The sequence below is a fragment of the Dreissena polymorpha genome, chromosome 9 (genome assembly GCF_020536995.1).
Source record: "Dreissena polymorpha isolate Duluth1 chromosome 9, UMN_Dpol_1.0, whole genome shotgun sequence".
Classification (NCBI taxonomy): domain Eukaryota; kingdom Metazoa; phylum Mollusca; class Bivalvia; order Myida; family Dreissenidae; genus Dreissena; species Dreissena polymorpha.
This window is the reverse complement of record NC_068363.1, coordinates 52,391,827-52,419,201: the sequence shown is the minus strand read 5'-3', so window position 1 is coordinate 52,419,201 and position 27,375 is coordinate 52,391,827. Positions and strand designations below refer to the sequence as shown.

General features: G+C 35.7%; 1 protein-coding gene across 4 annotated transcripts in view; it reads right to left on the bottom strand.

The window, feature by feature from the left end:
• Nucleotides 1-624: 624 nt before the first annotated feature.
• Nucleotides 625-27,375, bottom strand: part of LOC127844795 (SNF-related serine/threonine-protein kinase-like) — a 59,042-nt gene continuing 32,291 nt past the window's right edge. Inside the window, exons 4-7 of one of the 4 annotated variants that reach the window (XM_052375284.1) lie at nucleotides 24,426-24,593; nucleotides 11,897-12,325; nucleotides 5,555-5,623; nucleotides 625-2,252 (exon numbers count right to left, since the gene is read on the bottom strand). In XM_052375284.1, the coding sequence (XP_052231244.1) occupies nucleotides 953-2,252; nucleotides 5,555-5,623; nucleotides 11,897-12,325; nucleotides 24,426-24,593 (1,966 nt within the window). In that variant the 3' untranslated portion in view covers nucleotides 625-952. The remainder of the gene's footprint in view (nucleotides 2,253-5,554; nucleotides 5,624-11,896; nucleotides 12,326-24,425; nucleotides 24,594-27,375) is intronic. The other 3 variants (XM_052375285.1, XM_052375286.1, XM_052375287.1) reach the window with 3 other exon arrangements.

The following is a 27,375-nucleotide window of genomic DNA, read 5'->3' as shown; positions in this document are numbered from 1 at the left end:
GTGACGATGATGATCAATCTACTTGCATTATTTATAGTTAACTGGTAGTTACCTGGTACCTGTACCCAGTAAAATTTATTACCAAATATATTGAAAATATGAAAACTTAACAACTTTTTCAAGTAATGTAATATAACAGTCGAGATATTTTAATACAATATAAACTAATAATTGTAAACAAATACGGTATTTTATAACTTTTTTTTTCTTCAATTGCCTTTGACGGTCCCTTTAAAGCTAAACACACAATAATCTTCAAGGCTAACCAAACGTAGACAAAACTAACAACGGAATATAACAACTACATCCAATAAACAATCATTTTCAATTAGATATTGCCTATTTTGATAAATTAACTATTTCTAAAAATATAAAATAAATATGTTTAATTGGCACTATAGTTTTTACAGGGTAAAGAAAACAAATGTTTCATTCTGAGACAGAGTATAAGTAAATATTATAAATCAAGGGAAAGATCTAGAGTGAAATAGCAGGCATCTGAGTCCTGTTCATTCCCCACCCCCACCCCACCCCTTCCCAACCCCACCCCTTCCTCCTTCCCCGCCCTCCACCCCATCCCTTCCTCCTTCCCTGCACTTCACCCCACCCCTTCCCCACCCCACTCCTTCCCCTCCAGGTTGGTCAAAACCAAAAACATGAAAATTGTTGAAATTCAATGTAATTTTGCAAATAGTCAACATCAAATGAAAAACAGAATACTTTAAACCCTCATTTATATGTTTTAGACTTAGAAATATGCTAGATTTATAAAATACTGAGATAATGCCCTTGGCATGTTTCAAAGTTCTACTCAGCCCTTTTGAGCAGCCCCCTGTACCTCTTGTGATCCTAGATCTTTCCCTCTATAACAATTATCAATACTCAATAAGCTAAAACAAGTTCAAAGTTCTTGATATATATTATCATTTATTAATAATATGATACAACTTATTCATACTAAAGAGCAACATTTCTTTTCTATTTTAATAGGCTCTGCTTGATAACTCTGCTTACAAGACATGTTCCTATTAATATCTATTTTTACTACCAGTGGATTACTGCCATTCTTATAATCTTTCCCTTGTTGGCAACCCTTTGTACTGCAATTGGCTATGATAAGCTTGTCTAAATCTTCAAAAGATTTCTTTCTCGGCGACTCTCTGTCTGCAGACTTGTTCCTTGTTTTGTTTTCCTGATTAAGTTTCTCAATAAGAGATTCCCTAAGCTTCTTGAGGTCGATATTTTCCTGCTCATTCTCAGCATCCCCATTATCTTCAGCATCACTATCAGAAACAGTTTCATCTTTCTCTATCACGTGTTTCAATCCGCTCGGGCTTTTTAAGCCAAGCTTTTTACTAGGTTTTATAATTTCTTCCCCGATTTTGAAATTCAAGTTGTTCTGCTTTCCCCTATGATGGCTTCGTCCACTTTTCGGACTTCCGCCTTTCCCATCCTTTTTACGCCCTCCGCCTCCCTTATCATTATTCCCATCGCTGTTCCCGCCTGTACCCCCATTAAAGCCCTTTCCCAAACCACTTCCGCCTCCGCCGTTATTTCCGCTGGGACCACCGTCCGTGTCACTCGAATGATCACTGCTATCTCTTCGATGTATAAACTTCTGCTTCAGCTTATCTTTCCTAGAACGTCCATCAGTATCATCTGTATCACTGGCATCGGAACTGCTACAGCTTGTCCCCCTAGAGCCACTGGCCCGATGCTTACGTCTTTGCTCGTATTTACGTATCACCTCAGGCGAGGCCACGCTATTCCTTTTCGTCAGCATCCTACTCTGGGGATTCATCTTAGGCGGGACAAAATCATCTTCCTCTTCGGACTCATTTTCTTCGCAGATCTGATTCAACAGCTGAGGGGAACTGGCCACACTCAGTAGCGGCCTCTTGACAAACGACAGCTGCTCGTCTCTCTCCTTCACTGGCGAGGCATTCTGGCTATGATTCTCCTCAATATCAAGCCTTTCTGCCGACTTGGCCTCTCGTATGGTATCTGTGTAGTTTCTGAGCTCCAGATCATTGTCCTCGTCCTCATCCTCTTCCTCGCCACTGTCCACACTCTCCTCCTGAATGAGACTGCACTTGCGCGGGGTCGGACTTGCAGGACTGGAATCGCGGACATTGCTGGTGGTTGGGGTGGGATGTATACCCTTCGGGGACAGCAGAGACATCACCAGGCCCTTCTGTTTGGGGAACTGCTGGCGGCGGTCATCCGTTGATTCAGCATCCTTGCTTTGAGGGCTGGAAATAGAATTGATATAGTCGAGATCTTATTTTATAAAAACATTACAAAATAAGTTATTATATGTTGTTGCTTTTGGTGAAGGTATATTTCAGGTTGAGATTGTAAATTGTTAAACTTGTGCTAACAAAATAATATCTATAACATTCTAAAATATCATATTTTGTTTCAATAAAAATAATTAAACTGTTCATGTAGATATCAAATGATTTGAACTTGTATTATTAATCCATTTTTAACTGGCTTAAAAGCTGAAAAGCTTAGTTCATGAGGCCAACAACAGCAAAAGCTACATGCCTGCTGAATTATTTAGCAAAACTTTGTTCACACATTTGTACAAAATATGCAACACAATTTCTCTTATATTACAACTACCGGGAATAGTAATTTATGAAAACTTAAAATAAAGTATTCATAAAACTATCAGTTGGATGTAGAAACTTTTTATTTCACAGTTTTGTAAACCATCGTGTATTATGCCAAGTGATATATAAAATGCATCTATTGTTACAGCTGAATGCCTTTTTGATAAATTGTGCTATCCTTAAAAATTGGCCAATATTTTCATGGTACTGTTTAACACCCAAGCTCATGATATTAATTTTGGGGCAAAAAACTGAGAGTTGTACACAATGTTTTGCATTTTAAAACTTGTGACACAAAATGTGAAGCAAATAGATTTTTAAAAGATCTGAAAATTCTGTTAAAATATGCTACAGAATATGATAATGCCTGCATGGAGAATTCAATTATCTTGAGACTAACTTGACTTATCGTGACATTTGGCACAATTCAATCAATACAAAATAACATTCCGGACAAGCATCTTCAATCACATTAACATAATTTTGTTGATGCTATACTTATATCCTTTTCTCTTATTGTTATCAAGCAACTTGTTTTAAGGAAAGCAGTAAAAGAAGCAGTGATAATTTGCAAAAACTGCATTATTTGCTGCATGATTAGTGTGGCCTATTGCTTTTTCATGCAGGTTCAACATAATCCTTCAAATCATCAGCAACACTTTCTGTGGCTCCCAATCAAAATAAACACCTGCAGATTGAAGTGTAAAACAAGGGACAAAATTGTCACAAAACCAGGATTTCATCGTGAAAAAAAATCTGATAAAGGGAGAAAACTCAAACTGAACTTTTGAAATGAACAAACAAAATTAACCCCCTTTGTAAGTTTGTTTAAAAAAAAATATATATTTTTAGTTGTGGCGACCTTGACATTGGAGATATTGACGTGATTCTTTCGTGCGACACACTGTACCATGATGGTGAACAAATGTGCCAAATGATTTTAAAATCTCACAATGAATGACATAGTTATGGCCAGGACAAGCTCATTTATGGCCATTTTTGACCTTTGAACTCAAAGTGTGACCTTGACCTTGGAGATATCAACGTAATTATTTCCTGGACACACCGTCCAATGATGGTGAACAAATGTGCCAAATGATTTTAAAATCTGACAATGAACGACATAGTTATGGCCCGGACAAGCTTGTTCCGCCAGCCCACCAGCCCGCCAGCCAGCCCGCATTCGCCAATCTAATAACCAGTTTTTTTCTTCGGAAAACCTGGTTAAAAACCTGGTTAAAAAACACTGTAACTCCTAGAGATTTCTGTCTCAGATAAAATAGCTTTACAATCAACCTTCCATTTGTGCAAAAACCCTCCCATGTCTTTAAAAAAAGTATAGATATACATTTATAGATTCACAACACAAAAACACAACAACAAACTCCTGATTTGAATAATTAATATATTTCACAAAAGCAAGAAATCAAATAAACCTGATATGAAATGAAAGAGTGAAGAGGGTCACATCCTAAATATATTGAATACGAAAAGGAACAGAAAAGGAACAAATATAAAGCAGACAAATATTGCTGCAGCATTTTTTTATGATCATGCCCAAACGAAACAAAATCCATTACTCAATACAAAAAGAAATCATAGATTGTTGAAACAACAGATATAAGAATAGTCCATGGGTTGAGTATGACACTGTTGTATCATATATAGTCCATGGGTTGAGTATGACACTGTTGTATCATATATAGTCCATGGGTTGAGTATGACACTGTTGTATCATATATAATCCATGGGTTGAGTATGACACTGTTGTATCATATATAGTCCATGGGTCGAGTATGAGACTGTTGTATCATATATAGTCCATGGGTCGAGTATGACACTGTTGTATCATATATAGTCCATGGGTCGAGTATGACACTGTTGTATCATATATAGTCCATGGGTTGAGTATGACACTGTTGTATCATATATAGTCCATGGGTTGAGTATGACACTGTTGTATCATATATAGTCCATGGGTTGAGTATGACACTGTTGTATCATATATAGTCCATGGGTTGAGTATGACACTGTTGTATCATATATGGTCCATGGGTTGAGTATGACACTGTTGTATCATATATAGTCCATGGGTTGAGTATGACACTGTTGTATCATATATAGTCCATGGGTTGAGTATGACACTGTTGTATCATATATAGTCCATGGGTTGAGTATGAAACTGTTGTATCATATATAGTCCATGGGTTGAGTATGACACTGTTGTATCATATATAGTCCATGGGTTGAGTATGACACTGTTGTATCATATATGGTCCATGGGTTGAGTATGACACTGTTGTATCATATATGGTCCATGGGTTGAGTATGACACTGTTGTATCATATATAGTCCATGGGTTGAGTATGACACTGTTGTATCATATATAGTCCATGGGTTGAGTATGACACTGTTGTATCATATATAGTCCATGGGTTGAGTATGACACTGTTGTATCATATATAGTCCATGGGTTGAGTATGACACTGTTGTATCATATATGGTCCATGGGTTGAGTATGACACTGTTGTATCATATATGATCCATGGGTTGAGTATGACACTGTTGTATCATATATGGTCCATGGGTTGAGTATGACACTGTTGTATCATATGTAGTCCATGGGTTGAGTATGACACATGAGCTGCCCAGGCTAATCAGGGACAGCACTTACCACCTTAACAGGATTTTCTACCAGAATGGTCTTCCTTAAGACAAAAAATACAATTAAAGCGGAAAGTGTCGTCCCTGATTAGCCTGCACAGGCTAATCTGGGATGACACTTTACACACATGCATTAAACCCCTTTTCTCAGAGCCCGTCTCATATCATTATTCACAGAACATGCAGAAGAGATACATCAGTGTCACTCTCAACCACTGATACTGATAAAGCATAGCAGCCGATACACAATGCAAGGGAGACAAGTCATTTACCACTCATCAAAGGAAGAGTTAGCTGGAGTGTCTAGATTGGCTAGATCACCAAGTCCACGCGGCTTCACACTTTAAATAGACAGAAAAAGCGAAATGTTATGAAACGACTTCAGGACTGAAAAACCCTCAAGCTTCTTAAGAGTAATCTGCAGCCTGAGATAATATTGTTATTATTTCTTACATAAAATCCCCTAAAGCTACTGCAGATTTCAGTTAACTTAATTTATTGTTCAATAAAGTTAATTTCATGTTTCAAATACAAAAACATGTTACACATCACAAAACCATATTAACTTCATTCAATTTTTTTTTTTTAATTAACTTTCAATGACATATCATGCTGATCTTAGTTGAGGATGAAACTGTTCTATCTGATACATAGATGTTTAGAACAGTTTCATCCTCAACATTCAAAAGGAAGCCGAGCTTGAGTTATCATCCGGAAACCATTTGACTATTTCGGATCACCGTGACCTTGACCTTTGACCTAGTGACCTCAAAATCAATAGGGGTCATCTGCGAGTCATGATCAATGTACCTATGAAGTTTCATGATCCTAGGCCCAAGTGTTCTTGAGTTATCATCCGGAAACCACCTGGTGGACGGACCGACTGACAGACCGACCGACATGTGCAAAGCAATATACCCCCTCTTCTTCGAAGGGGGGCATAAATATTTTATATTACGAAATATATTACATAGTACATCGTGTGACGTCATTTCTGTGACGAAACACAATAGTTTTATCTAAACTCTATGGAATTTAAGGACCTGTCGGATGTTGTGTTTTTTAAAAGTCAACTATTTGTTAAAAACATCGAACGAATTCAAAACGTATTTTGGAGTGTGTGTTTATCATGCATAAATGTATATTTCGATAGAAATACAATAAATTATGTGGTTTAAACTAAGTTTTAATAAAGACATTGAAGATAGAAGTGGAAGTGCATATTGTTTCAACATTTTTGTTATAAACATCGGGTTTAAGTTGTCAACTTAATTGTTATAAACATTGGATTACGATGGCATTAAGGTAAGCGTGTCGGAAACCTTGTTGGCGTACCGTTTTAGTCATTGTTTTGTCAGTTTTGTTAAAGTAAAAATACAGTTGTTAACTGTTTTTGTTAGTTGTTCGATATAATAAAATGAATATTAAGCTAGTCAATTGTTCCAAGAGTTTGTATCACTCTCGTGGCTTGTGCTATTTTACATCACTCGAGTGATACAAACTCTTGGAACAATTGACTAGCGTAATATTCCATATGTATCAAAATGCATATTTTATTAAAAAATCAAATCTTTTGCTTACTTATCTAATCGCAAATAATGTAATTTAATTTCATGGGCATTTATATTGTAGACATTCACTTGTTTTTCTGAAGCAGCTACACATTTATTCTGTCCATATACAAGCTGTACCAATTTTAAATATACAAAGACATTATACAATACTACTAGTATGAAGTTGTACATGTATGTGCAACTATCGCAATATTGTTTACATGTACATTAAACAAGAGGACAGCGCGCTCGACTATACGAGTGCTTGACAGTATAACGTAAGCCATCATGGGTAAATTGTTCATATTCAATAATTTATGAGACGATCCTTCAAAAATAAAAAAAGGAAAACAAAAATAATTGTTTTGTTTGTTTGTTTTTTGTGGGTTTTTTTTGGGGGGGGGGGCAGTGAGAGGGGGTATAATGTGGGGTGTGGTCATTTATTAGACGATCTTCCAAAATAAAAAAAAGGAAAAACAAATTGGGGGGGGGGGGGGTGAGAGGGGGGTATAATGTGGGGTGTGGTCATTTATAAGATGATGTTTAAAAAAAAAAAATTGGGGTGGGGTGGGGGTGGGGGGTTATAATGTGGGGTGTGGTATTTTATTAGATGTTTAAAAAAAGGAGAAGGTTGGGGGGGGGGAAGGGATTCTGGGTAGGGGTGTGGGGTTTTGTTTGGGTGGAATCCATTGTGATATTCAGGTAAGTGTTGTTTTGTCAAAGTAATAATAAAATGTGATCATAAATAAAGAAGTTAAGGCAATTTAAGCAAAATGTTCAATTATCTAAGTGTAAAAGGGGCCATAACTATGTCAAAATGCTTGATACAGTGGTCTGCTCTTGTTTATAGGTTGGGGTCATGTTGGTAAACAAGTATGCAACATATAAAAGCAATATCTCAAAGGATATAGGAAATATTTGGGGTAATACGCACATTTTAACATAAATTTATCAATAATATGCATATTCTAAGTATAAAAGGGGCAATAATTATGACAAAATGCTTGATAGAGTTGTCTGCTCTTGTTTATAGGTTGGGGTGATGTTGGTAAACAAGTATGCAAAATATGAAAGCAATATGTCAAGGGACAATGAAAATAAATGGGGGTAGTACGAAAACTTTAACATTTGCTGCATATTATAAGTGGAAAAGGGGCCATAATTATGACAAAATGCTTGATAGAGTTGTCTGTTCTTGTTTATAGGTTGGGGTCATGTTGGTTAACAAGTATGCAAAATATGAAAGCAATATGTCAAGAGACAATGAAAATGATTGGGATAGTACGAAAACTTTAACATTTGCACGCTAACGGAACGGAAACGCCGACGCCGGGTGAGTAGGATAGCTCCACTATATATATTTCATATATAATAGTCAAGCTAAAAATAAGCTTTATCATTTGTTGATGGTCTACGTGTATTAGTATACAGACATGTCCAAGGTGCACACAAATTTAAATATCATAATCAGTAACATACCATTAAAATCAATGTTACCATTATATCAAGTACTAACACACACTATCAATTATTTAAACAACTGACAACAAACTGGAACATAGTAAATAATCTAGTACGTCACACCAGTCATTGTACAAGTATTCAAATAGTGATAAACATTTGACAGGGGATGCATATTATTATATGTGCTTATATATATACATACCACAGTACAACGTGAACTATTTATGGGACAAAAGCTTGCTGTTAGTGCTTATTATAAAATCTGACACAGTGATTATCTCATTTTAGTGCATGTTTTATTACAATAGACAACTGTATTATGTAATGCATTCATAAATGACAACTTTTGGTTACAAATATTATAGCAAACAATGGTTTCATTATTATTTTGGCAATTAAGTTAATTTCATTTGGAACCAAAAATACAATTTGTTTTTGTGCAAAAATATAAGAGATGATAATAGACCTATAATGGACCAGTACATTATGTAAATGCTGTGTTTTATTACCACAAAAGACAATCTTGAGAATTAAATCTTCTTTCTAGAAATAAATAAAGAGTTGCATTAGCATTGATAGCACAATGAAGCAAATACATTGAGTGTGTGTGTGTTTGTGTGTTTTCTGGGAAATTCTTATAGAAATAGTTCTGAAGCACCTGTCCACCAATAATAATTTAATTGATAATTCAAAAAATGATCTGAGATCAAATGACGTACGATGAGATTTATTTTTTATTACAAACACACTATTTTGTTTGTAAAAAAACATTTAATGAAGATTATGTTTGAAAGCTCATGGTGCTATAGAATGTATACTTTTACACTAGGTACAAATGTAGTGTTTTTAATCGATTAAGTCTTGAGGCAGCACATGTTTTGGCCTGCATATTAGCCGTGCTCCACGAAAAGGGGGTTTAATGCATGTATGTAAAGTGTCGTTTCAGATTAGCCTTTCACTTACTGTTTTAATGATTTTTTTCGTTTTAAGAAAGTATCTTCTTTGCAAAAATCAAGTTAAGACGGAAAGTGTCGTCCCTGAGTAGCCTGTGCAGACTGCAGAGGCTAATCTGGGACTACACTTTATGCACATGCATTAAACCCCCTTTTTTACAGAGCACGGCCCATATATATTAATCCAATTAATAATCACTAATCTATATAATTAGTGATGAATTTAAAGACTTATTTTTTTATTATGGTAAGATGTTAATTACTTTCATTTCTGCAAAACAGATTTTTGTATTGAGTTTGTGGACTGGGACTTTAATGACATTGACACCCTGAATAGGAAAACTTTGCAAAGATCATAAATGGAAGAATAATATTTGTATGAGATTAAATACTTATTCTACAGTGAGATTTTGTCTTTCATTTGAACTCAGTTAAACCATGGATTGGTTAGTCTGAATGAAAGGTTGGGTATAACGGCTGTGAAATTATAATTCCACCATGTACATTCAGCTTTTTCTTTAGTTTTAAATAGCAAATAATACTTTTGAGAAACAATACACTTATTTTAAGAAGGATTTAACTGCCAAACACCCATTAAAGTGAAGAGTTTAAACAATAAGGAAGTCCAAACAGTAGAAAGGAAATGTTGATTGGCATGTGAATAGTTGTCATCTCAGTAGATCTTTTTTCCGCAATCAATACTGACTGCTTTCTTGGAAAGCTTCATGAATACCAACCAGATCTTGCTACTTATGGTACTGCTTACACCTTTAATCATCAAATGTCTATATAAGGACGTCTTATTTGTCCAGTAACACAATCATGACTTCAATGTAGTGTTCTGTTATAACTTTTTTCTATTTATATACACTGGCTTCTAACAGATTAAATGCTGGAATCGATCATTGATTGATACAATGAACACAGCTATTGTACTTGTTACACCGTAGAGTCAGTGAAATAGCACACGGGTATAAAGGAATTTTAACACAGTGCCTAAGTGTTAACTAACCATCATCACCTAGTCACTAATGAATGTCTTCATTCTTCAATTAAAACTTTAACATGCATGATTGTGTCTGCAAGACACATACAAAAGTTAGTAATACTATGCAACAAACAAACAAGTCTTAGCCATTCCATGTATGAAACATAGTTAATGAATATTCAACTCAATTATTATTGTTAACCATACAAATAGATGTAGTCTAAGATGTGTTAATTTTCCTCAACATGCACATCAAAGATACAAAAACATGTACATATTTGGCTATATAAATTACATTTTAATTCAACAAACATTTTCAAGCGTGAATTTTGGTATTAATATTTGTGTCTTGTTCTGAGAAAACTGGGCTTAATTCATGTGCGTAAAGTGTCGTCCCAGATAAGCCTGTGCAGTCCGCACATGCTAATCAGGGACGACACTTTCCGCTTTTATGGTATTTTTAGTTTCAAGGAAGTCCCTCCTTGCCGAAAATCAAGTTAAGGCAGAAAATGTCGTCCATGTTTAGCCTGTGCAGACTGCACAGGCTAATCTGGGACGACACTTTACGCACATGTATTATGCCCAGTTTTATCAGAACAAGACACGTTTGATCAATTGTGCTGTCTTATGTATGCCTGAACACACGGACTTTTACCCTTTGCATGCTGGGAAATTTGTTGTCTGCTAAAATGTTGTCTGCTGAATATCTAAAATTAGCATTTTCTTTAATTTTTTTCAAAGAATACTATCAGAATAGCAAACAGTTTGGATCCTGATGAGAAGCCACGTTCTGTGGCATCTTATCCGGATCCAAAATGCTTGCAACGGCCTTTAAAATTCGGTTCCAGCACTGAAAGGGTTAAATCATTTCAAAAGAGGAAGCATTTACTGGTAATACCGTATCTACGATACTATATAATGTTATATAGACAATAATTATATACAAGTTATTATATTTATATCTATTAATTTGACTTGACAGAGCTGTTTCAAACTAGAACATCGTGTTCTTGCTGGCATTTATATCAACGCCTACATACAAAGTCTGTCAGTAAAGAGACAATGGTGGATTATAAGGAAGAGACTGAAAAAAAAACAATCAAGCTGAGACAAACTAGCTTCATTTGTCATTCAAGACAGACACATTTAAATGCCAAAGGTATTAGCACTGCTGCTGTATAGACTGGACAGTGACAGCCACCAATAAACATGTTAATTTGCTAAAGATTTTGTGTAGATTCTGCAGTGATTCCAGGAAACATCATTCTGAGCTCCAGCAAGCTGCATGAAATTAAAGAACAAAAATCTTGTCTTTACATCAGATCCAGAAAAATCAAACTTGGTTTACATAACAGACATCAGTAAAGGTAAATCCTGTAAACAATTAGAAATTAGTATGTATGCCATGCTATAAGGAACACACAAATGAAACCAATATAATCACCTCTTTTTAAATAAAAATAATCAAGGGAGGGTAATACTGCACACCTTTCCATCACAAAATCTCATACATTTACAGCATCCTTTGTCCCAAAACGGAAGCACATGCGGAGAGGGGGGGCGGGGCAGGATATTGCGCAAATAAAACTCATTCCAGACACCCAGGCCAACCAGACTAGCAACCAGGTCACAGGGCTGCAGACACGCAACAAATACCTCCGTTTCTTCAGCCCGAACAGTCGCCACGGCGATCCCTTCTTCTGCAGGCTACCGCTGCCAGTGAGCTCGGCAATCTTCTGCTCAAAATACGAGCTCAAGATGGCGATCTTGGAGAATCCTCGAGACTTCTTAGGTTTGGTTCGTAAAGTGGGCTCCTGGATATCGGGAACGCTGCGACTCAGCTTGTTCAGTGGGTGCACTGGGCGAGGACAGACTGGGGATAAGGCGGGAGGGGTCGCAGGGGTCACAGGCTTGTTCTTGGGGCGTCGCTCCAAAGTCTGACTGTCAGTCAAGGATTTGAAGTACTCCATCCGCTGTTCCACCCCTGGAAACTCACTGCTTGGACTCTCGGGTAATGTGAGCATTTGGCTCATAATGCTCTGACTTAGTGGGGCTGTCTTGGTTTTCTTAATTTCTCGTTGTTTTCTTGTTGTAAAGATAACAAAATCAATATTAATGTACAGTATTTTCAATTAAAGTTAAATTTGTACAGGGTATAATTACATATATTTGATCACTGACCAGTGACCTTCCTGCTAGTTTTAAAAGGTAACATCATCAACATAAAAGGACATATGAGCCGTGTCATGCAAAAATGGGCCTTAGGGCATGTCCAAACAGTGTTGCTTCTGATATGCATCTGCATAAATAAACTTTGATGAGAAGATAATATATATTATTATTTCCATTAATGAAACCACAATACCTTGCTTGACTTCATTGCTTTTGAAGCAGACAGGCTAGACCCTTTCCAGACAAAGGAAATGGGCATGTTGGTCTTGAGCTACATGTAGGTTGGCTGCATACATGTATGGTGTTATACCCAGTTTCCCATGACGCGGCTTAATATCGTACAATGTGAGCCATTGGTCATTTATAGCTCATATTTAACCATCAGGTTTGGGAAGTTTTATACATATCCACATTAAAACAAGAAACCGTCGGAGACGGGTGATGCTCCCAAAAAAAATTTTGTCACAATATTGCACTATATATTTAGATAAATGGAAACGTCTTAAGGGGCATAACTTTGGACAAAATAATACAATGGATGGTTTAGCAACTTAAAAATTTCAAAGGGCCATAACTCTCTAAATAAATCATCTAACCTGAACCCACAAATAACATGCGCATCTCTTCAAGGTAGTTAAGCTTCCCGTAAGCTTCATTAAATTCCAGTCAGTAGTTGGGGGGACAAGAATTGCACTATATGTACAGTTTATAGAAAATTTAAAAGGGCCATAACTCTGTGAAAAATCATCCTACCAGAACCGGCTGATAATATACACCTCTCCTCTTGGTAGTGAAGCCTCCCATAAAGTTTAATTGAATTCTGGTCATTAATTGCTGAGAAATAGCCCGGCCAAAAATTGTGCACGGACGGACACAAGCACGGACAGACGAAGCGGCAACTATACCCTCCCCCCAAAAAATTTTGGGGGAGCATAATAAAGATTTTCTTACTTCAGCTAAATCAAAGACTCTTAATAAAACCAATTTCATGTACTACTATAATTCAGTAACAACCTTATAGGCTAATAATATATGCCAACACAAAGACTATACAAGAAGTGCTCCTCAAAATAATAAATAAATATACAGAAACATTCTGTTACACATAATCTTATGTGCTATAACATGCCAATTGTGGTAAATGCACTTTTTTTTTCGTCACAAAACACCAACATTAAAGCTGTCAATGAAGCTAATATGAGCCACGTCATGCAAAAATGGGTCTTATGCGGTCAGGGTAGCTAAAGACCAGCCAGTGCGCAGTTCGGTCTATAGCTACTCTGTCTGCTGATGAGACCACAAAACATTGAGTGACTTAATAGCGGACAGGGTAGCTAAAAACCAGCCAGTGCGCAGTCTGGTCTATAGCTACTCGGTCTGCTGATAAGACCACAAAACCTAGAGTGACTTAATAGCGGGCAGGGTAGCTAAAAACCAGCCAGTGCGCAGTCTGGTCTATAGCTACTCGGTCTGCTGATAAGACCACAAAACCTAGAGTGACTTAATAGCGGACAGGGTAGCTAAAAACCAGCCAGTGCGCAGTCTGGTCTATAGCTACTCGGTCTGCTGATAAGACCACAAAACCTAGAGTGACTTAATAGCGGACAGGGTAGCTAAAAACCAGCCAGTGCACAGTCTGGTCTATAGCTACTCTGTCTGCTGATAAGACCACAAAACCTTCAGTGACTTAATAGCGGTCTGGGTATCTCCTTACCTGAAGCTACTCTTGCTGAATGTGGCATAAGACCAATTTTTGCATGATACTACTAATGTTTGGTATCTAAAAAAAATGTTTTACCTTGTGTGTAAACTGTCAGACTTACTTTGATGAATTGAAGTGACCTGTACCAAGCAACAAATTGCTTAACAGCCATTTATTGGATTTGATTTTAAAACAAGGCCCTTCTTTCAGGCACTTCTAGCCACTCAAGATGAAATTCTGCATGGCTACATTGAAATGCTTTTTCTAAACATACATGGATTGGTGGGTGTGCAACTGTAGTATTTGCTAACACTTTTTATGTCAGATAGAATAGTTTCTCAATAAACCATCAACATGCAATATGACTAAGAAGACAACTGTGGTGTTTCTTGTTGAAAGCTTTTCAATAAAAGACATCCCTTTAATGAGAGCTACTTACTCATGCAATATTTGAGTTCTGCAGTCCTAACCAATGCATTAAAATAATGGAAAATCAACCACTAGAACTTTTTTACATTACAAGTATTAACAAGGGCTGTTTGTAAAACATGCATGCCCCCGATATGAGCTGTCAGTTGTAGTGGCAGCCATTGTGTGAATACGTTTTTTGTCACTGTGACCTTGACCTTTGACCTAGTGGCCTGAAAATTAATAGGGGTCATCTTCCAGTCGTGATAAATGTACCTATGAAGTTTCATGATTCTAGGCCTAACTAAGCATTCTGGAGTTATCATCCGGAAACCATTTTACTATTTCGAGTCACTGTGACCTTGACCTTTGACCTGTTGACCTGAAAATCAATAGGGGTCATCTGCCAGTCATGATCAATGTTCCTATGATGTTTCATGATCCTAGGCCTAAGCGTTCTTGAGTTTTCATCCTGAAACCATTTTACTGTTTGAGTCGCTGTGACCTTGACCTTTGACCTAGTGACCTGAAAATCAATAGGGGTCATTTGCCAGTCATGATCAATGTAACTATGAAGTTTCATGATCCTAGGCGTAAGCATTCTTGAGTTGTCATCTTGAAACCATTTTACTTTTTCGAGTCACTGTGACCTTGACCTTTGACCTAGTGACCTGAAAATCAATAGGGGTCATCTGCCAGTCATGATCAATGTACTATTGAAGTTTCATGATCCTAGGCGTAAGCATTCTTGAGTTGTCATCTGGAAACCATTTTACTATTTCGAGTCACTGTGACCTTGACCTTTGACCTAGTGACCTGAAAATCAATAGGGGTCATCTGCCAGTTATGATCAATGTACTTATGAAGTTTCATGATCCTAGGCCTAAGCATTCTTGAGTTATCATCCAGAAACCATTTTACTATTTCGAGTCACTGTTACCTTGACCTTTGACCTAGTGACCTGAAAATCTATAGGGGTCACCTGCGAGTCATGATCAATGAACCTATGAAGTTTCATGATCTTAGGCCTAAGCGTTCTTGAGTTATCATCCGGAAACCATCCGGTGGACAGACGGACGGACCGACCTACCGACATGTGCAAAACAATAAACCCCCTCTTCTTCGAAGGGGGGCATAATTAAGTTGTCAATAGTAATATTAATGAGAGCTGTCTTTTGACAGTGCAAAGGAATTTTCGTCCGCAATTAAAGTTGTATTCAGAGTAACTACACATTTTCTGTCAGTGACCTTAAATAATAACACCACAGATTCATCAGGTATTTAAAGTTTTAATTGAAGTGCTATTGTTACTTTTTTTTCTAATTTATGAATAAGGGAGCTAATTCTGCAAAATAGCAGGAGTTATGGAGATTTGTAACCAAAGTTACAATATAATGTGTGAAGTTTCAAATATCTTTTGCAGTTACAGAGATATGGAGTTGTGGGGAGCAAACCTTAAAGGGATCTTTTCAAGGTTTGGTAAATTGACAAAATTGAAAAAAGTTGTTTCAGATTCGCACATGCTAATCAGGGATGACACTTTCCGCCTTTACTTGATTTTTGGTAAGGAGGGACTTCCTTGAAACTAAAAATACCATAAAAGCGGAATGTGTTGTCCCTGATTAGCCGGTGCAGACTGCACAGGCTTATCTGGGACGACACTTTATGAACATGCATTAAGCCCAGTTTTCTCAGAACGCGGCTCAAATGAAAAATTTACTTGAACGCTGTTAGGGGGATAGGGCATTTTCCTCCCCCGAGTCGGTTCTTAAATAACACCCCTGAACAAAAGCCAATAAAGTTTAATGGTAGCGATATTTTGTTTGGCTTGAAGCTTTGTTTAGATTGCAATCAATGTGTTTAATTACCTAGTCATCTATAAACAAACACTGCAATTGCTTCACTTCTTTATTTTATATGAAAATACTTTATTACCAATAATGGCTATTTGACCTTTAAAAACACCAATAAATGCATTCATATTAGAAATTCTACAAACCACAAAATGATTCTGTGTTACTCAGCCAGTTTGGTTTAAGGACATAATATCTCACTAATATATATGTATCACGGAAAAAAACACTAATCTGCTGGTACAAATAAAGCTGACCCATTTACAATCCTTTCAAAATCACACACCCTATCCACTGTTATTATTTAAATCAAGCTTATTTATCGGTTGAAATAATGGACCAGTGTTGTTTGTATCAAGGATTAGTGGGTTTTCTAAATTTTAGCAAATTCTGGGATCAGTCTATTGGAAGACATTTAAGAGACATGACTGTATTAAATGACCTTGAATACATATTAAGCGCAGAGAACGCAACTGATGTATATGGATAATGCGTCAGTTCCACCTTAACAAATATAATGTCAAATAACACATTTATTCTCGATTTGATAGTATTTGCAAGCCAAAACCAACCAAAAGTAAATTGTCCTATTTAAGTCAAAACAACACAAATCTTCCCATTGCCCCGGCCCCATACCCATGGTTGTTGAGAAAACATTGGTAATAGTTGAAAACAACAAACACTAGTAACAATATTATTCTTTACATATTAATAAGTTTCCCATCAAACATTCCCAACTTCTGTTAAAACTAACTATATTCAGAACTAGCAATCAGAATATGTCTTAAGCAAACTTTTTTTCTCCAATGCAAACATCATAAAAAATTGCAGCCACACTCACAAAAGGCATTTAACAATATGTGAATGCCATATTCCTGCCAATTGTGTTGTTTCCTGTCAAAATGCTAATAGCATCCCCTCCCACAGACTTACGTCAACACTGCACAATCTAAAGGCAAAATCTATGTAAAAACAATTATTTGGACTGAATAAGTTGACACACTGAGATTTTTTCTGTAATAGAATGATTATATTACTCAAGTATAACCACTAGGCTGCCAGCAGGTTGTAACACTGTCAGGGTTTATGCCATCATCAGCAAGCATTGCTGGAATTAGTCTGACACTGAAGTGTTGACATTTTGACCACCACTTCCAACATGTCAAATATATCTTTTAGGAACTAGAGTTGTTTATTTTCTATGTGCATGTATTCATTGTATGTAAGGAACTTAAGATGTTTATACTGTATGTGTATGTTTTGAATGCATTTATTACATAAGAGCTGCGCATGCAAACATAGTTCTTATGACATATGCAGCCAGCATGCTACCGTATCAGCTGATACCACCATAACTTGCAGGCTTTTATAGCGAACATGGCAGCTCCTAACCTCAGTGCGGGGATTCACAGGCAGGTCTGGAGCTACACGACCCAATATTTGATAAGACCCATTTTCGCACCCTGCTGCTAACAAAGTGTTTATGACATATTATGCATAACAAGCTATGCAATCACTTGCCCGTATGAGCCCAATTGTAACCATCAAACAGATATTTTTTGCCTTTTCTGCTTTTCAACTCTTAGTGGTAGTTACTGAATTATAATGGCAATACTACGCATTTGTTTAACACTGAATTAATTAGATTTCAATTTTATTCTTGATTGACAATTTGTATGTTCAGGTCAATAGGGCCACGACTTTTTTTTTTATTGGTTTACAAAAATTATTTTGAAAATGGTCCATCGGGCGGTCGAAAAAAAAAAAAAAAAAAAAAAACATCATTGGAAAAAAAGTTAATGCTAATAACATCAGAACAAAGACAACATATCTTTTATAACCTTAACACAGAGACAAAAAATCAAATTATGCAATGAAACACATCTATATCTTCAAATGAAATGAGTCCTAACAGCACCTTATGTAACATCAGGCAATTTTAAACACTCCATTACATGACATGCGTTCTTCTCCCATTAAAACGAAAAACTGCGCTTCATTTCCATAATTGGATGCGCACCATTACGCAATGCGATGCCCGTTGCATAAATCTTATATAAGATAAACTACTCATACACAAATTACCCGGTATGTGTTTGCTCTTACTCGTCTTATGAGATCGTACATGAAAAAAAATCGAGGTAGATCGATCCATGCGTCGTCGCGGTAGTGTTTGTCAAAGTTGTTGTAGCTAAAGAAACTTCAGCGTACAGTTTATATAGTATTGACAGACCTGTACGCTGAAGCTAACCCCGTACCGAAAGTCAACCAGAGTCGTAACATATTTATGTCACGCTATTAATCAAAGAAAGCTCATTTTCTTGGATACATTTCTACATATATTAGTGAATGAATATAAATTACTGCATCGAGGAATGTTTTAAGGTTCAGATGTTTCAAATGCATCTTACATTAGATGAAAATAACTCTCATCAGTCTGAAATTCACAATTTTGACGCCATTGTTGCTTTGTCACGTGACGAGTTTTCATTTGGATACTTTCGGATAAACCGTGACATTTTATGCTGAAATTGTAAACATTACTTTCGTTTTCTGAAATCTATTATTTGTGATTAACAACTTACGTCTGGTGGATTATAAGACTGATTTCATTGTGAATCAGGTAGTTTTATATAATATTTACTTTGACTTTGTATTGACACTACAATTTGTTTACAAAATAAGCCAGAATAATTAAAATACCGGGAAATGTCATTCTGAATTTGAAAACACTTGAGCACATGGTTTGTTACTAAAAATAGAAATAACGTCATATGACCGTGAAATCTCGGGAGATTCGCATTTCAAGAAAGTCTGTCACATCGCTGTTTTTCTCGATATGTATGAGCAGAATAGATACATTTTAAATGTTTAAGATAGTTTTTTTGTGAAAGAATATATCAGTTAAATGTGAAAAATGTCAATCTTTCCAATCAAGTGGTTGATTTGGGCCAACAACTGCATTTAAAAGCTGTTTTGGACCGGTCTTTGTTAACTGTCAACTTTTCGGGAATTTCTGGTTGACTTTCCTAATGGGGTTGGTCCATAACTATAAAGTCGCGCCAGTCAAAAATCATAAAAAGCGACATTTAAAGTTATGGAAGCCAGAACTAAAGTTGTTGTTGTCATGAAAACTCGTTGATTTACAACGCAAAACGTCTTATTTGAACTGACGCGAATTAATTTAATCATATTTGTCAACTTCGCTTTTGCTTTATTTTGATAATTTAATCCAAAGTTTAATGTTAGCAAGTGTTTTTTTTTACTGGAATTGTAAACAAGGAGTCAGTTAAAGTCTTCCCAAAATGTGCAGTCTGTGTGAATTGACAGTTTGACGTCATCAAAGGAAAGCCGCTTTCTGTCGGAAGCAATAAAGCGACAAATTTCGCGCCGAAAAAATTGGCTTCCTTTGTCTAGCAATCAACATGCCGAACCAATCGTGTGTTTGTTTCTCAATTGCAATCCTCCAATTTAATAAAAGCACGTGCATAGCTCCGCCTTCGAATCTTTTGCAGAGAACGGAGGCGGAGTTTAACGGTTAATTGAGCTAGTGTTTTACACAAGTTGAGTTCCGATTTGCCGAAATTACTCGGCCCTAAGCATTGAAACGACAAATACATTTATCAATGATTTTCCGAGATATACCGATTTGTTCCGATTTCCAAACTTTCTGTACAGTTCCTATAAACTATGGCGGACGTGTTTACAAAATTCCTAAACACATATATCGTAAATAACGGCAGTGTTTTATTGGATTATTTATACTTATTATCAAATACTATCGGGTTTGTTTAATATAATTAACATGTTAAACAATATAGTTGCGTCACAGACACGGAAATAAATTTTGATGGGGTCGACATTTGACTGACGCTGATTTTCTTATTGTCTGTAATTTTTACCCGAAATAAATTATGAGAAGTGCCCATAAAAGGACTGGTACATAATGTGTCACATTGAAAAATATCCCGATCTCTGCAATATATGTGAACCAATCGTTGATTGTACTTACTTGATTTTATTCGCAACCGTACTCAAACCGGATCGTTTTTTTCTCATTTCGCTCATTTTGAAGTGCGGTCGGGAATAAAATATTTAAAAAAAAGACGATTTTCCGATTTTATTTTTTTACCCATTTTCCAAAAATTAGGGTCGGCGGTTTTGTAAACCAAGAAATATAAAAGTCGTGGCCTAATGTCACCTTTCCATCAATGTTATGGGGGAAATAAACTAACAATTCCATGTACTTGGTAATGCTTATTGTGAAGCGTGTGAAGTGCATCATCACAATTATCTTCTGTCATTTAATTAACATCCTTTTAAAAGGTTTGTGAATTATTAAATGCAAGACATTGAACATTGATCTTTCTATAACCACAAGAATATAGTAGTCGATAATCCAAACAATTGAATGAATGAATATTGAATATTAATTAAAATTCCTCCTGTTTGTTTCACAAACCTGTCAGTCAGGTCAGGATATCAGTGAATGCCATGAATAGCTCAACACAAATCAACTACACTTACTGATATTTAACACTTCTCAAGTTCACAAATCATTTGCCTTCTTAACACAGTAAAAATGTCTTTTACAAGATTTAAGGTGCTCAAAAATACACCTAAATAATAAAGAATTAGTCAACAACCAAGCCTTTTTGCATTCATTAAAAATACACATTTCATAGCCATAATTATATCAATAACTCAAAACCAGACCACTATCAAGACTCTGTGTGCTACAATATATAGGGCCATGCTCTGTGACAAGGGGGTTTGATGCATGTGCGTAAAGTGTCGTCCATGATTAGCCAGTACAGTCCGCACAGGCTCATCAGAGACAATACTTTCCGCTTTTATTACATTTTTCGTTCAAAGAAAGTCTCTTCTAAGCAAAAATCTAGTTTAAGCGGAAATGTCATCCCTGATTAGCCTGTGCAAACTGCACAGGCTAATCAGGGATGACACTTGATGCACATGCATTAAACCCCCTTTTCACAGAGCACATCTGGTTTGGACACATACACAGACTGGGGAATACATGAACTTTACAGTTTCCAATACAGTGGAATGTAAAATATTGGTATTCTCTGATTAGCCAATTTTTATCACTTCCAGAAAGTCTTTGAAACTCCTTGAATGTATGCAAAGGATAAACAATTACTGTGTTTTTTTCTAAAACACTCAGAGACATGTTCCTGGATCAATACAAGTTGCCGATGCATCAATCCTCCTACGATCACGTTATCAAGGGGCGTTGTGGTAGACGAACAAATAAGGCCATCAATTATGGTATGTATACTCCAGATTTGACCTGATTGAGCTACACATTTCATATGAACATTTAATCAAACAACGCATTCTTACCAGCAAAATGAGATAGCAAATCAATACAACTGAACAATTACCATGGCCAAGTCTTGTATCAATTTGCACGGGCATTCTCATGTCAACTGACTCTATGGAGTCGCCTGAAATAAACCAGTCCTTTAAATACCAGCTCCCTAATTAAAGATTCTGTCCTTTTATGGCCTTTAATAACCTTTAAATTATATTCAAATCTTCTTAGACAGCTCTAACAATCTTTTAAAAGAATAAACACAAAATAAATAATGCATTGAACAAGGATAAAGGCAGCCTCATCCACAAAAAGAGCAACTGATTTTGAGAATTATTTTACAGCTCCCATGGCTTCATAGACATTGTCAAAATGCAGTTTCTTAATGAACAGTATTTTGTTTCTCTGCAAGTTGTTTACCTTCTATCATTATATTGTGGCAGGAGTTTTGGCATTGGATAAATTGATCTTAAAACCTGTACAACGGTTCAGTAGTTACAGAACTTGTCTTGCCCCACTGCTAAATCATAAGGACAAGTGAAAGTTTCAAGGCCTTCAAAGGGGACAGTAATGTTGTCATTATCCAAGCTGACATGTTCTATTGTTACATGGTAATGTGCACATTATTTGCATAAAAGTACATGAACATTCCTGCTTGAACATTCCACTTTCAATAGAGAAGCATGATGTACATATTTCAACATATCACATACATATACACAGCAGCTTTAACAAACTTACTGTGCCCATATTCTGAAAATTCACATACAAATATGAAATAATTTTGCATCAATAAGACAAAATGATCTTTTAGAAAACACACTAATTGTGCTTACAGAATACTCAATAAATTTGCTCTAAAAAATAGTTGTTTAAATGAAAAATTAAGTATATTCAACAATATTTTATTATGAAAAAGAAACAGACTGTAAGTTTTGATGTATCTGTAACCACCTTGTAATACCATCTTACTACAACACTGTATTATGTGAATTGGGAATAAGACATCAATTAGGGAATAAATTGTGTTTTATCAAAATTGCATAATATGCAGTTTTATCTGTTGTATTTATCTAGTTTTACAAATTATAATTAAAACATATACTTGCATATATAATAGCATCATTTAAATTGATTTTACTTCAAAACTGGATTTTTTTTTATTAAAAAAAAATCCTCACGAAATGAAACTGTGTCCATGCCGAGCATGGACACGGTTTAAAAATACACTTTAAATGATAAAAATTCAATCACTGTTAATGAAAAAGTCATGGAAAATTTCTTATTAAGCTTAAATTATAGATAATATATTACAAAAATATATGTAGATCATGAAATGAATGGTCTTGTTTGAGAAAATCACCAAAATGATGCCCATTCCCAGTTTGATGTCTTATTCCCAATTCACATAATACAGTGTTCTACTGTCTGTCATTAATATATCTTTAACTTATACAGATCTGAACCATTGAAACATATACTGTGATAAATTGATAACTGAAATACAGTCCTATGCAAACCAGTTATACCAGATCTCATTCTGTAGCTACAAAGTGTGAAAACAGATACAATTGAGAAATAATTTGTTCAGATGACACAATATTGTTGGTTGACATATCTTTTCATCCGAGGGTCAAAGAAAGAATGATATCAGCTAAAATCTCATAGACACTTTACAAAAATAGCACTATACGTGACCACTTGTACCAAACATTGACAAAACACAAATAATATATGAAAAGCTTAAAGGGGCTTATCAAAATAAAATAAAAAATAGACTTATCCTTTAATGACACCGCCTTTACCGTCATTTGTCCCTTTAAAACATACTGTTTATATTTTTTTATAAATTTGGGTGCATTCAATTTTCAGGTTAAACATGTATTTAAAAACAGAAATCAGGCCAATTATAGTATTTTTATCATCTTTCTTGATAAACGCAGTAGCAGATGTGATTGTGTACCAATAGAAGGAAGTTAATACCCTCCAACAGTTCAAAATGTTTCTTCCTTGTGCATGTATCGTAATCATCTCTTACTCACATCAAGTGAAAACCGATATGTAAGATTGACTACCAGTAAATTGTTGACTTCATGATTATAAATCTTGTTTCCACAGCAAGCAACAGGGTATATACATAAATAACCACTATTTAACATGAAAACTTCTAAGCACTGGGCAGGTGTTGCAATTATATTATGCAAGAGGACATATAATTATGTAGTTTGTCACACTCCTATTCTTATTGAGAGAGAAAGAACATGTTACTTCAGTAAGCACATGCATTGTCTTTTTGTCAGTTTTACTCTTATAAAACTGTCTTTTTTGTCAGTTTTACTCTTAGAAACACTGAAGTGTCAAGGTTAACAATTTTCTTTCAAACATGTAATAAAGCAAGGCAAATTAAATGTATCGGTATGCAACAAAATATTTCTTCTATTGTAGGTGCTGTTAGTATTCTGCATCATTTTCTGATTTAAAAAAGAAAACAAGTTGTTTTGTTATCAAGAAGTCTCTCCGGAAAACTGGCCTTCCTTCAGTACTTTTCAATACCTTGAATTAAAAAGTTTTGCCCAAAAGGCCAAAAATTTAACTCAATTTTTAAAACAAAGTGTGGTAGAATTTCTCACTTTGTAAAAGGTAACAAAAGTCCCATCTATCATACTCTTCTTTATATTGTGCAACTATAAAACACTGTACACATTGTATACATACCGTGGTGACAGTGCCAGGGGTTCCAAATGAGGTTTCCCAGGTGGCGCTGAGTGCTTCCGAAGTTGCATCATGGCTGCTGCATTCTCCTGACGATGCTTACGAAGCCGCCTCTCCGCTAGCAAGTAATACGTGGCTGTAATGTGGTTGTACATGTCTTTCTCTAGCGATCTGAAACAGAAATAACAAACAGCTTATAATATAGGACCTGAACAAATGAACAATAATAAAGAATTCACATTAAAGGCCCTGCAAAAATACTAATACAAAAAGAGCTGACAAAATGCAAGGTGAAAAATGAACAATAAAAAAGAGGTGACAATACATGTCTTGAAACAATAAATAATAACGAAATGTTCACCATGCATTCATGATCTGAATCAATGAACAATTATAAAGAGTTCACAAAGTGGCACCTGAAACAATATGCAATAATATAGGACCTGAATCAATAAAAAATAGCACAGAGTTCACATCGTGGGACCTGATCAATTAGCAATTACAAGAGTTCACAGTAACCTAAAACAATTAGCAATAACAATAACAACACATTTTTATTGAAGAACCTGAAACAATTAGCAATAAGGCTTTTAGTTCACAACATGGCACTTGAATGTACAAAAATGTACAATTGTAAAGTCAAATATTAATGATATTTTTATTTTCATATGACTGTCCACGTCTTTGTTAACAGTCCAGATAGCTAATGTTTAGGTAGTGTAAGCGTGAATGGCTACAAAAAGATTAATACAAGTGTGGAGAAATTTCAAATAATAAAGTAGTAGAGTGTAAAGATCATTTCACTTACATACATATTTGTCTATTTTTGTGGCAGATATTGTAATGCAAATATAATCTTCATAATAAGAAACATTTGAAAAATAAGAAACGTTTGACTTTTGAGTTATTGACCAATATTCCAAAGCATACTGCATAGGAAGATTTGGTCAAAACCTCAATGTACCAACCACACACAACCAGGCCCTTAATGAATGGCCATTTAAAAATGTTCACATAAAGGTAGTGTTTTTCCAGGAGGGAAGAGGGGCATGGCGCATTACTTTGAAAAAGGGTTTTAACGCGCAGTTTAGGTAAAAAAGGGCCAAAACGTTCCGTGAATAAGTGATTTTGAGAGAAACATATACACATACAAATATAAACAAGCACATTTAATGGTAATTGGTGTATTCAACTTACTTTAATTAATATTAATACATTTACCTTGCCATGTCTCCATTTAAGTTGCATGCTGTTGCAGTATATTGTACAGAACGACAAACATATTAAAGCAATATATGCATATGAATCTGATTCTACACAGATCCACTAACATATAAATGAAACCATGTTTGTCTTATCCCGTTTTCTAACAATAATCTTGTCAGAAGTTTTGCCAGTAAAATGAGTAAACCGAACGCTAACAATTTGCAAACACTCGTTTCCGTGACATACATCAACTGAACAGATTACTAATAAATATGCTGTTGCTGTTTAGTGCATCGTTCGTTATCTAATGCATTTCATTAATCCCTTCTAAATGTGTGATCTCCATTGTTAATTCGATCGTTATTTGCTTTTTTTGCCGAGTCACAATTTATTAGCTGTATTGTCCGCCATATTGTTAAAATGATAAGCGACAGGTGCGCATAGCAACGTAAACTCGTATAATATGTCCGCCTTATATGCAATTCGCATTTTGTTTAATTAGAAAACGTTACAGTAATTCTGTCAATAATTAATTATCTAAATCTAAAATAAATGTTTTGTTGTTTTGATATTACTGTATTTTGCATGAAATGCACATTTTCCATGAGGAAAATCTAGGTTTTCAATAGAAGTCTCTGAAGTAACTGTCCACGATTTAATCGTGGACGAGTACACATTACCGACCAATAAGTGTGTTTCGTATAAGCCACTGAAATTATCGATAAATATTGACACGGGGTTATTCACGCATGACTAATTCATAACCGAGTGAATCTTCGCGGCCTTGGGGCCATACTCTGATACAAGTCAGCAAAGCAGTTTGGACAAAGGGCTATTAAGATGTTATCAATAAGGGCGCGGAAAACAGCGGGTGCTCATGTCATGAAAGGGCAGGGCGGCTGCCTTTGAAAAGGGCAGCGTGGTGCTAAATGACTTTGAAAAGGGCAGCGTGGCGCTACAAAAAAGGACATGGCGCAGCGCCACTCTAAAACGGCCTGGGAAAAACACTAATAAAGGATTGAACATAAACGTAAACCTTGCATGTTTTTCACTAAATGACAGCAATTATTGCAATAGAACAATAAACCAATATTAATCCTACAACAGAAAGATTTTGAGCTTAACCCTTTCCCCCATAAGAAGCAAAGTGAAAATGGCTTTTGCAACCAACATAAAACCAGAACAGCCTGCAAGTAACTCGCAGTCTGTTCAGGTTTTTTGCCGTTTGCTGCTTATCAGTACCTAAGGGTTGGAAATAAAGCCTTTAAAACTCTTTATCTAGTAACAAATTTCTTTAATTAAATTTAACTAAGGGACCACACGTGTGTGAAGATAAATATATAAGTGGTAGTGTTAACAGTAAATAAGAAGATGCACAGAAGACACTGAAAAGGTCTCCAGAGGCTTAGGGTTAGTGTCTGGCCGGATGCTATGACTGTTTGACACGATAAAATCTGCCAAAGTGCCTCGACAACTTGCTCGGTGTACATTATTTAAAGCTATAAACAATTCACGACATTCTCTGCTGTCATTACTGCCTAAATTTCACAATTGTTATGTCAGAAATTAATGTAGATTGATCAATAACTACCAACAAAACGAGTTTGCATGTGATTTCAGAGCTGTTACTGTCAAGTAAAATACCTTGAATGTTTTCAGCGATTTTCCTCCTTCTTTATAAAGTACCGGTAAACGGTACTTTCCCAATCAAACGAAAATTCCCAAATTCCCAAAACGGTACTTTCCC